This window comes from Narcine bancroftii, chromosome 1, assembly GCF_036971445.1.
Source record: "Narcine bancroftii isolate sNarBan1 chromosome 1, sNarBan1.hap1, whole genome shotgun sequence".
NCBI classification, from domain to species: domain Eukaryota; kingdom Metazoa; phylum Chordata; class Chondrichthyes; order Torpediniformes; family Narcinidae; genus Narcine; species Narcine bancroftii.
Window position 1 is genome coordinate 248,688,772 of NC_091469.1, and position 12,516 is coordinate 248,701,287.

Consider the following 12,516-nt stretch of genomic DNA (forward strand, 5'->3'; position numbering starts at 1 on the left):
TTGGCCACAGAGGAGGTGCCAGAGGATTGGAGAATGGCAAAGGTGGTCTCCTTGTTCTAAAAGAGGTGATAGAGAGAATCCTGGGAATTCTAGACCAGTGGGTGTTCATCAGTGATCTGCAAACTATTGGAGAGGATTCTTCAGGACAGGATTTATGAGGAATTAGAGAAGTACAGTCTTCTCAGCTTTAGTCAGCATGGCTTAGTGAGGAGAAAGTTGGGCCTCATAAAGCTAACTGAGTTTTTTGACGAGGTAACAAAAGGAAATGCTAAAGGTGGGGTAGTAGATGTGCTGCATGTGAATTTTAGTAAGGCATTCGACAAGATCTCCCATGGGAAATTCGTTCAGAAAGTCATGATTCATGGCTGAGTGGATACAGAATTGGCTTGCCTGCAGAAAACAGAGTGCAATAATGGACAGAAAGTATACTGCCTGGAGGTCAGAAACTCATCGAGTTTTGCAGGGATCTGTTCAGGGACCCCTAATCTTTTGTTTTTATAAATTACTTGGATGAAGAAGCACAGGGACGAGCCAGTATGTTTGAGAATGATTCGAAGGTTGGAGGTGTCATGGATTGAAATGAATGTTGTCATAGATTACAACAGGATATTGGCAGGATGCAGATTTGGGCAGAAAAGTGTCAAATGTAGTTTGATCTGGATAAGCGTGAGGTGATGTATTTTGGAAGGACAAACTTAAAGGCACAATAGATGGTTAATGATAGGAAACTTAACAGTGTGGAAGAATAGAAGGACCTTGCTGCACATGTTTATAGAATAGTTAAGAATCCCTATGGTATGCTGGGCTTCATTAGTCAGGGGACTGCATTCAAGAATCTGGAGGTGATGTTGCAACTCCATAAATCTCTGGTGAAACCACACTTGGAACATTGTGTTTAGGTCTTGTCACCTCATTACAGAAAGGATGTGGAAGCTATGGAGATTTACAAGGATGTTGCCTCGATTGGAAAATACATCTCATGAGGCAAGGTTATCAGAGCTTGGGTTTTACTCTTTGGAGTGAAGAAGGATGAGAGGTTTACCAGATTATGAGAGGCAAAGATAAGGTGGATGGCCAGCACCTTTTCCCCAGAGCGGGGGGACATCTGTACAATACGAAGGTTTAGGGGAGACCTCGGATAGGTTTTTTACACAGAGAATTGTGGGTGCCTGGAATGCATTGCCAGGGGTATTGGTGGAGGTTGGAACAATAGGGGCATTTAAGAGACTCTTAATCAGGCACAATAGAGATTTATGAAGTAGGGAGGGATTGTTATTTTTTTGGGGGGTATAGAGAGATCAGCACAACATCATGGTCCAAAGGGCCTGTACTGTGGTGTAATGTTCCACGTTCTATGTTCTACACCAGGGACAAGCCATAATGGTCAGGTCTCTGGCACAGAGTCTGGCTTTGTGGCTAAGAAAGGAAGGGAGGAGAAGAAGTGAACTGTAGTGATAGGGGATTCAATAGTGAGGGGAATGGAGAAGAGGTTCTACGGAAGAAAGCGAGAATCCTGGATGGTATGCGGTCTCCCAGGTGCCAGGATCTGGGATGTCTTGGATCGAATTCATGGCATCCTCAAGAGTGAAGGTGAGCAGCGAGATGTCATGGTCAATGTAGGCACCACCAGTGGTGTTTGCAGGAAGAGTGGCGAGGTCCTGCAAAGCGAGCTCAGCGAGCTAGATGTGGCGTTGAAGGACAGGACCTGCATCTCAGGGCTGCTACTTGTGCCATGTGTTGGTGAGATTTGGAATAGGATGATAATGCAGCTTCACATAGCACAGTTAATGTAACGGTTTGTGCAATGCTTTTACAGTGGCAGCGAATGGGACCGGGGCTTGAATCCTGCGCAGTCTGTAAGGACTCGTGTCTGCTTGGGGCTAAGGCTTCATCCCAGGTGCAAAGATATCTCAGATCAAATTATAACACATGGCTAAAGAGAGTGTAGGAGGGAGGGCTTTGGATTCCTGGATCATTGGTCTCTACAGTTGAAGAGGGATAAGAATTGGAGTGCCAGAGCAGATAGGGGAGTTGAGGAAAAAGATGGTGTTAAGACTGCATAGAGAGACAAAAATCAAAGGGTTGTACATGGGGGAAATAATGTTCTCAGGTATATCTACTTCAATGCAAGGATTATTGCAGGAAAGGCAGCCGAGCTTAGAATGTGGATTGGCATTGTGGCTATTAGTGAAACGACTTCAGGAGGGGCAGGACTGGCAGCTCAATGTTCTGGGGTTCCATTGATTCAGACACAATGGAATGGCAGGGATAAAAGGGGGAGGAGTGGCATTGCTCGTCAGGGACATATCACAACTGCACTCAAACAGGTCTGACTGGAGGGCTTGTCTACTATATGGGTGGAGCTGAGCAATGGGAAAGATGTGGCCACATGAATGGGGGTGTATTATAGACTGCCCACTAATCAGCGAGAATTGGAGGAGCAAATATGCAGGGAGATGGAAGACAGCTGCAGGAAACAGAAAGTTGTGGTAGTAAGTGATTTTAACTTTCTGCATAATGACTGGGATTCCCATTATGTAAAAGGACTGGATGACTTGGAGTTTGTCAAATGTATCGAAGAAAGTTTTCCAAATCAATACATCGAAGTACCATCTAAATATATAAATAAATAAAGATACTGGATCTCCTATCAGGAAATGAGAAAGGGCAGGTGATAGAAATATGTGTAGGGGAAAACTTTAGATCCAGTAATCATAATGCCATTAATTTCAAGATAATTATGGAGAAGGATAATTCTGGTCCTCAGGTGGAGATTCTCAATTGGAGAAAGGCTAATTTTGAAGAAATGAGAAAGCAAATTGGGCTAGGTTGTGTTCTTGTCAGGATGTGTACGGTGAGTTGGAGATGTTCAAAGGTGAAATTTTAAGAGGACAGAGTGAATATATTCCTGTGAAGATTAAAGGCAAAATTAACTGGCATAGGAAGGTGGATACCAAGTAAAGGCATCATGGAGCACATGAGGTACTTGAGGAGTATAAAATGCAGAAGAAAAACTGAAGTGTGAAATCAGGAGGGCTGAAAGAAGACAACAGGTTGCTTTGGCAGACAAGGTGAAGGAGAGGGACAAAATTAGAGTGGTCAGCTGCATATGAGCCAGAAGGGATGGGGGAGATCTTAAATACTTTTTTGCACCAGTATTTCCTCCTGAAACTGGCACAGAGTCTAGGGATGTGAAGCAAACAAGCAGTGAGGTCATGAAACCTTTTCAGGTTAAAGAGGAGGAGGTGCTTGCTGTCTTGAAGCAAATAAAAGTGGATAAATCCCCAGAGCCCGACAAAGTATTCGCTCGGAACCTGAGGAAGGCTAGTGTAGAAATAGTAGGGATTCTGGCAGATAGATTTAAATCGTCCTTCATCACTCATGAAGTGCCAGATGATTGGAGGGTAGATCATCATCTACAAAAAGCTTCAAAGATCACCCAAGAAATTATAGACCAGTGAGCCCCACATCAATTATTGATATGTTATTGAAGGTGTTTTGAGAGATTACAATGAATGATTAGAGATAATCAACATGACTTTGTACATGGTAGATCATGCTTAACAAATGTTTTCAAGCTTTTCAAAGATGTTAGCAGGAAAGTTGAAGGAAAGACTGTGGATGTTGTTCACATGGGACTTTAGTAAGGCCTTTTTCAAGATCCCACATGGGAAGATAGTCAGGAAGTTTCAGTCGCTTGGTATACATGATGCGGTAGTCAACTGGATTTGACAATGGCTTTAAGAGAGAAGCCAGAGAGTAGTGGTGGAAGATTGCTTCTCAGACTGGAGGCCTGTGACTAGTGGTGGGCCTCAGGGATTAGTGCTGGGATCATTGATGTTTGTCCTTTATATCTAGATGATAATGTGGTAAATTGGATCAACAAGTTTGGAGATCACACAAAGATTGGAAGTGTTGTGGACAGCATGGAAGGCTTTCAAAGCTTGCAGATGGATTTGTACCAGATGGAAAAATGGGCTGAAAAATGGCAGATGGAATTTAATGAAGGCAATTGTGAGGTGTTGCATTTTAGAAGGACAAACCAAGAAAAGAAATATATGGCAAATGGTAGGGTACTGAGGGGTGTGGTAGAACAGAGGGATCTGGGAATTCAGATACATCATTCCCTGAAAATGGCAAAAACAGGTAGATAGGATTATAAAACGAGCTTTGATGGCCTTCAGAAATCAAAGTGTGGAGTATAGGATTTGGGATGATTTGGTGACGTTGTATAAGACATTGGTGAGACCAAATTTGGAGTATTTTGTGCAGTTTTGGTCACCTAACTACAGGAAAGATATCAATAAGATAGAAAAAATGCAGAGAAAATTTACTAGGATGTTGCCCGGACTTCAGGAACGGAGTTACAGTGAATGGTTAAGCAGGTTAGGACTTTATCCCCTCGAGCAAAGAAGAATGAGGGGAAATTTGATGGAGGTATACAAAATGATGATGGGTACAGATGGAGTCAATGCAAATTGGCTATTTCCACTGAGGTTCAGTGAGATACACTCCAATGTTTGGAGCATGAAGTGAGCTAACAGATGAAGTGTTGAATATGGGGTCAATTTTAACATTTATGTTTGGAGGGATTTGGGCAGAATAATAGTTTGGCACAGACAAGAAGGACTGAAGGGCCTATTTTCTTTGCTGTTATGTTCTATGGTTCTTCAGCTGAGTGACCACAGTTGTCCAAGTGTAGTCTCTTCCATGCCTCTTCCTTAACCCATTTTGATCCCTTTGTATGATCTTTGTCTCCCTTATGATTTACCATCTCTTCATCATTCGTCATTTTGATTAGAGGGCAGTTGATTCTTTCATCCAAGTTATAAATGTGGATTATAAGTAGTTAAGGCCCCATGGAACACTACAGCAGGGAAACAGGCCCTTCAATCCATCTAGACCGTGCTGAAGTATTATTCTGCCTAATCCCATTGATCTGCTCCCAGATCATAGCCCTCCATATCCCTCCCATCCATGTAGTGATCCAAAAATTTACTAAATGTTAAAATGGAGCCCGCTTCAGCCTGCAGCTTGTTCCACACTCTCTCCACTCTCTGCATGAAGGAGGTCCCTCAGCACTGATCCTTCTGGAACGTTGGCTAATCAAAAAATGACCCATGTATCAAACACCCTATTTTTCCATTAGTTAGGCACTCCATTATCCTTTCTAATATATTTTCCCCAAGTCAGATGCACTCGAACCTTGTGCACTAACCTATTTTCTGGTACTTTATTGAATGCCTTCTGGAAACCCAAAAGCACAATATCATTTGGGTATTGACAATATTGACAATATCAATATCACCTGGTTCTTGCTTCCCCAAAAACATAACCAAATTTATCAACCTTGGTTTCCTTTCCATGAAACCATGTTGCCCTGTGATTCTTTCAATCATCAATTCCAGCATTTCACAGACTAACCTGTCGATAACCTGGTTCTGTCTCACTTCACACTGCAATCACTGAGGTACATTTGTCATTTTCCAGTCTTCTAGGACTTCCCCATGGAATTGTTCACAACAGACACATCCATTACATCAGCAGTTACTTTAATACCCTCCTAACTGAGAAATAACCCAATATACAGACAGTTTGAATTCCCAGTACTGAGAATACTGATTTAAATTTAAACATAGCCCTTTGGCCCATGAGCATGTGCTGCCCCAATCACACCCAACTGACCTATCCCCCCGGTACAATTCAGAGGGTGGGAGGAAACCGGAGCCCCTGGCGAAAACCCATGCAAACATGAGGAGAATGTACAAACTCCTTACGGACAGTGCAGGATTCAAACCCCATTCCGGATTGCTGACACTGTAACACCGCTGCACTAACCGCTACCCTAACCGTGCTGGTACCATGTTGAATTCTCATGTCTGGTTTGGATGGTGGGCAGAGCAGTCTGATTGGTTGTAGGATGCTAGGAATATTGAGGAGTCAGTCAGATTAGTTTGTTGGGTACAGTGACAGTAGCATCTTAGACAGATTGGCTGGTGAATAAGAATCCATGCATAGATTCAGATTGGAGGACAAAGACCGGTAATTGTGAGGCCATGCATTTTGGAAGAAAACCAGTTGATCAGATTATGATTTAAATGGTGAATTATTTAAACGGTGCTTGCGTATAAATCACAAAAGGTTGGTTAGCAGGTTCAACAAGTAGTCAAGAAGGCAGATGGGATGTTGGCCTTCATTGGTGGAGGGATTGAATTTGAGAACAAGGAGGTTCTGCTGCCACTGTACAGAGTACTGGTGAGGCCGCTACTGTGAGGTCTTGGTGTCCTGAGAGGCTTTGAAGGTGGTCCAGAGGAGCATCATCAAGGTTGATTGTAGAGATAAGGGGATTAGCCTACATGGAAAGATTAAGTTGCCTGGAACTATACTCAATGGAGGGGAGGTTGTTACCACTCAGGTGAGAGGTGAACTAGAGGATAAAGCCTCAAGATTCAGGGGAGTGATGAGGAAGGACTGCTCTTCCCAGAAAGTGGTGAATCTGTGGGATTTTATGCTGAAGGAAGGAGGACAGGCTGCCTCATTAAATGTATGCAAGATATAAGGAGATCAATTTTTGCAGATCAGGGGAATTAAGGGTGACGGGGAACAGGCGGGTAGGTGGAGCTGAGCCGACGGCCGTACCATCTGTGATGTTATTGTACGGCGGAGCAGGCTTGGATGGCTGACTCCTGCTCCTGGTTCTTCTGTTCTTTTGTAATGCACGAGTGGTGGGAATTTGATGGATAATCTGAAAACTGGTTTGAAAGGTGCTTGTGAGTGTCTGCAAGGGAGATGAATAAAAGAGTGGAGCTGGACTGCCATTAGAGAGGCAAGGAAGAGAATATTCATTTGCTGCTCTGAGTTGCCAGTGTGTTACCATTTTCCATGGTTCTACATTCCCCACCACACAATGCAGTGCAACGTTGGGGAGTCAAATACTGGGAAAAACTATTTAGAGAACAGGCCCTAATGGCCCACAAGCCTGCACAGCCCAAATGCACCAATTAACTTACAAACCCTGGTACTTTTTAGAGCACACATGTCAAACTCAGGCCCGCGGGCCAAATTTGGCCCGTGATATAATTATATTTGGCCCGCAAGATCATATCAAATATGTATTAGAGCTGACCCGCTGGCCGCCACGCCAGTATAGTGCATGCACAGCTAATACTACAAATCCCAGAATGCTTTGCAAATGCGTTGGTGCCGGCCCGTCAGCCCGCTAATCTCCCCCACCTCCTCTGTTTACTTTCATTAGCGACCTGTCGCCCAACTCGCATGTAATAAACCCCTTACCAAAAATGGCCAAATGAAAGACAGAAAACAGGACCTTTCAAGACAGGTGCGAGGCAAACTCTGACCCCAGAGTTTGATGAACTTGCATCTAAGAAGAGATGCCAAGTATCTGGTTTAGACCCAGGTGCATCAGAGTAAATCACAGTGTAGCAAGCTAAGCTTGGATTAATATTTTCTTTGGTTAACTTTGGACTGTTCATAGTTGAAAGATTGGATTTTCATTGAAGCAAGTTTTTATTTTTTTGACTTGTTGGCTTGTGAAAAAAAATACATTTAAAAGGAGCTTAAAGGCTATAGAGAAATATTATTTATTGAATATTTTATTTCTCATTTGTTAATGCTTCTGGAAAGAGTTTAACCAAAACTATTATTAAACATTTATTTTAATAAGAAAAAGTTTAACATTACATATGTTGAAAGAAGAGAAAACATGCAGATGTTGAAAATTTTCAATAAATATTTAGTTTGGCCCACGACTTAGTCCAAATTTTAAATTTTGGCCCTCTGTGAATTTGAGTTTGACACCCCTGTTTTAGAGGATGGGTGGAAACCCCATGCAGGTCATGAGGAGAATGAACACACTCCATACAGACAGTGATGGATTTGAACCTGGGTTGCTGTCCCAATAATAGAAATGTAGCGTGGAGCTGATGGTGCCGTCCAAAAAACCCCAAATGAGCACAAAATACTTACACATTATCATCGACTGAAATGACTGAATTCGTTATTTCCACAACTGATCCATCAATTTTCATGATAATCTGAGTGATTCTTGGATGACCGTCAGTACTGGTACGCCGCAGCTGGATGTTGAACTCCTCATAAGAACTCAAGCACTGGGAAGCGAAGAGGTAATTGCAAGTACCAGGAAAATGATAAACGTCCCCATCGAAAGTTTTGAAGTGATAATTGCCCCAGGTGCTGCAAACACGGTAGTTGTGGTTGGGATTTTGTCCTAAAAATTGAGAAAAGTGTACAATTACTTTGTGGGGTGGTGAGTTGAGAACACTGGCTTCTAAAGACAATATGTCTGCACAAGGAAGGTGACACTTCTGCCACGAGATGGACAATTAATTTGTTTTTCTGATTTATGGTCGTTTTCAACTTGAAAATCCACTGTTTATCCAGCAAAGTCATGCCTTATTAGTGGCATCTTATTATTCTTCTTTGTCAGGTATACCCCACCCAATTTGTCCCAGGCTGATCAGTTGAAATGTTTCATTACCTGATTTGTTTTCTTTTAAATTCTTAAACAGTCTAACCTTGCCTGCTCCTGACTGAAGTGCATCGATACCTAAATGGGAATTCCTCACCTCTACCAGATGATGCCAAGAAGTCTACTCTTTGTCTCCTGACTGTTACACATCTTAATAATTCTTGGTTCGCTAAAAGGCTGACTTGATACAGGAATTAGATAATACACTTTTCACGAGGAGGACGTCCTTCAAAATCATTCTCACCAGTCACAAAACTCTCGGCTCATCGTTTTCTCTCCATAGGGTCATAGAACACTGCAGCACAGAAACAGGCCATTCCACCCATCTAATCTGTGCTGAACTATTATTTCACCGAGATCCCGAACATGCACCAGACCACAGCTGTCCACGCCCCTCCCATCCAGGTACCTATCCAAATTTTTCTTGAATGTCAAAATTGAGCCCACCTGTAGCATTTCAGCTCGCAGCTTGTTGCACACTCTCACCACTGTCACTGTGAATAAAATCCCTCCAATGTTTCCCCTAAACCTTCCCATCCTCTAATTCTTGTCTCTCCCAACCTCAGTGGAAAAAGCCTACTTGCATTTATTCTATCTATACCCCTCATAAACTTGTATACCTCTGTCAAATCTCCCCTCATTCTCCCATGCTCCAAGGAATAAAATCCTGGCCTGCTTATCCTATCCCCATAACTCAGTGTCCTGAAGACCCGGCAACATCCTTGTGAATCTTCTCTGTACTCTTTCAGTTTTACTTTCTCTCTTTCAGCATCTTTCCACAATATTCAATTTTCCTCTTTCTGAGTCCTTGCTGCATTTGGATATATAAATAATCTTATTTTTCTCTTTATATGTTGGACAGAACATCCCCCCCGTGCTCTCATTGTGTTGAAACTCGGATTTTCCACATCAGTTCTTTGCTCACCTTTGAAAACTTTGCCCCCTGCTCTTTTCCTTAGTTTTAAAATCTGTTGATTTTTACAAGAGGGTAATTTAATTAATTTAAAAAGAAATTAAATTAGAGAATCAGTACAGTAACAGGCTGTTCCGGCCCAGGAGCCCTGCGCTGCCTAAATGCCCCCGTATGACCATTTAGCCTTCTAATCCTCTGGACCGGGGGACAAAACCAGGGCATCTGGAAGAAGCTCGTGCGGACATGGGGAGAAGGTCCAAACCTCCCATAGACAGCAGCAGATTCCAACCCAAATCACTGTAATAGCATTGGGCTAACCTTTCCACCCAGGTGATAGCAACTGCTGGAACTTGTTCATTCATCCCCATTTTCTAATTTAAAGTGTGACAAACAATTGACCAAAAGCAGCAAAGTGATTTTCAGTGTTCATGAAGGCAATGAAATTTTACACTGGAGGAAAACATTCTTTTGTATTTTGTAGTGTAGTTACTTGTAAAATATGGAGCCGATGGATTTCCAAGAAGCAACACCACTGGCTTGTTCAGTGAAGTCGAATCAGCTGCTTTGTCTAAAATGTCAAAAGAATATATACATTAAAAACAAACCCGCAATGCATATAGATATGAATTGTTGCATGTTATAAGACAGTCATTTGTTGAACAGTACGGCTTTGGAAGAGGACCCATTTATCAAAGTCAAAATGGGGCCACCACAAGACATTTTTCCCAGGCTGGCTGAAATGGCTAACACCAGGGAGCAACTGTTTAAGGCGCATGGGTGTAAGTACAGGAGGGATGTAAGAGGTAGGTTTTCCACACGAGAGGATGATGGGTGAGTGGAATGCGCTGCCAGCGACAGAGGTGGAGGCAGGTACAATAGGATCTTTGAAGGAACTATTAGATACATCCATGCAACTAAGAATAAAATGAGGCTTCTGCAATGAGGAAATTCGAGGCAGTTGTTAGAGTAGGTCATTAGGTCAGCACAACACTGAGGGCTGAAGGGCCTGCATTGTGCTGTAAATTTCTATGTTACATGATAATGTATGGGGCCATTCACTCCATCACATTCATTCCAGTGATAAAGAGAGCATTGCAGGGAAACCCTAAACTTGCTCTTTTAATCTGCAGTTGAAAAAAATGTTTACTTGACTTTAACTCTGACCTAATCTGTTCCCTTTTTGATTGACACAATGACTCAGGAGTTGTTCATTTTAATTTCATTTTCGACATACAGCACGGTAACTGGCCCTTTCAGCCCACAAGCCCATCCCACAGAAATGGGCCCAATTGACCTACATCCCCTGGTATGTTTTGAAGGATGGGAGGAAATTGGAGGGCCCAGAATAAATTTATGCAGACATGGGAGGAACATGCAAACCCCTTACCAACAGCGCCAGATTTGAACCCTGGTCACTGGTGCTGTTAACAGTGTTGTGCTAAGCTCTACACTCACTGTGCCGCCCTGTTGCCACCTCAAAACTCCAGTGAGCAGGTTTCCATCCTGAGCTAATACTTTCTCTGAGATCTTATTGCATATTCTCCAAAGGATCATAAAGAAAAGATGCAGGCTGGATGTCCTCATGATGGATGGATTTGACCTATACAGAGAGGCTGGATAAACTGCAATTTCTCTCTCTGGAGTGCAGGAGGCTGAGGGGACACCTTGTAGTTTATAAAATCAACTAGGCCAGATAGTGTTTTGCCAAAAGTAGGGGAATATAAACTAGAGGACATAGACTTGAGAGCAAAAAGCTTGAAAGGGGACCTGAGGGGCAGGTTTTCCTGATGAGAGTGGTGAGGGATATGGAACAAGCTACGTGAGTTAGTGCGAGAGGTGGGCACAGTTACTCTCTCCAATTGGTATTTAGACAGGTACATAGTTGAGCCACGTACACGGACAGGAAAGGTTTAGAGGGATATAGGCCAAAAGTTCAGGTATACAACATGGATAATTTGGGCCGAAGGGCCTATTTCTCTGCTGAGTGGCTTCAGGGCTCTCCATTTACACTCCTCTCTAAATACACAGAATTTCACTTGCCTTCATTGATATCATTGATATCTTCCTGAAGATATTAATAGCAATAAGACTGAAGGAATGTAGGGAAGATTAACAAAGATGTTGGCGACTTGGGGAAGTGAATTACAGGAAAAAGGTTAAGCTGCTTGGGGTGTTATCCCCATGAGTATTGAAGAATGGGGCAAGATTTGACAGAGGTACACAAGATTATGAGGGTAGAGATAGAATGAATGGAAACAGGCTTTTTCCACGGAAGTTGGGTGAGATAAGAACCAGAGGACTTGGGTTAAGGGTGAAAGATGAGATGTTTAGTGGGGACTTTCTTCATGTCAAGAGTGATGAGAGTGCAATGAATTGACCACTGAGGTACTCCTCTTAATCAGCGTTGTTCTCTCTTTCAAACTATATTCCCAAATTTTATGGTGTCAGATTCGAAGTTCAAATTCATTGTCAGAGTTACATACATCAAATCACAAACAATCCTGAGATCCTTTTTCCTGGGGGAAAGGCATTATTTCTACTTATCAGTAGTGTAACCTGTACTTAAGGAAAAGATGCATATGCATAAGAGAGGTGTAAACAAAGATAGAAATGTAAACAAACTGACTGACTAAACACAGGAAAAGTAAAGAATTAGTCATAAATAATGTGCAAAGTAAAGTACTGATTGAGTTCTATTGTTTAGGAATATAACAGTGAAGGGATAGGAACAGTTCTGGAATCTGGTGGTATGAGTATGAGTATTCCTGATGGTAGCGTGAACTGGGTGGATGAATCCATGATTATTGTTGCTGCTCTCCAATGGCAGCATTCTCAATGCAGGGTGTTGCCTGTGATGTACTGGGCTGTATCCACTAACTTGTGTGACTCAAAGGGGAATTCCCAGATAGCGCATTTCTGCCCAGAGGTATTGGCATTCCCATGCCTGGCCATGATGCAGCCAGTAGCACGATTTCTACTACAGATTTGGAGAAGTTCGCCGAGGTTTCCGAGTTCATACCGAACCTTCACAAACTCCTGAGGAAGTAGAGATGCTGATGTGCTTTCTTCATGATGACGTTAGTGTGTTGGGTTC

At 42.6% G+C, this 12,516-nt stretch overlaps 1 protein-coding gene across 1 annotated transcript in view; it reads right to left on the reverse strand.

Moving 5' to 3' along the window:
• Window positions 1-9,150, reverse strand: part of LOC138755144 (mucin-2-like) — a 238,272-nt gene extending 229,122 nt beyond the window's left edge. The window contains exons 1-2 of the mRNA XM_069920567.1: window positions 9,111-9,150; window positions 7,987-8,248 (exon numbers count right to left, since the gene is read on the reverse strand). Coding sequence (XP_069776668.1) covers window positions 7,987-8,248; window positions 9,111-9,150 — 302 coding nt within the window. The remainder of the gene's footprint in view (window positions 1-7,986; window positions 8,249-9,110) is intronic.
• Between the last annotated feature and the right edge of the window lie 3,366 nt (window positions 9,151-12,516).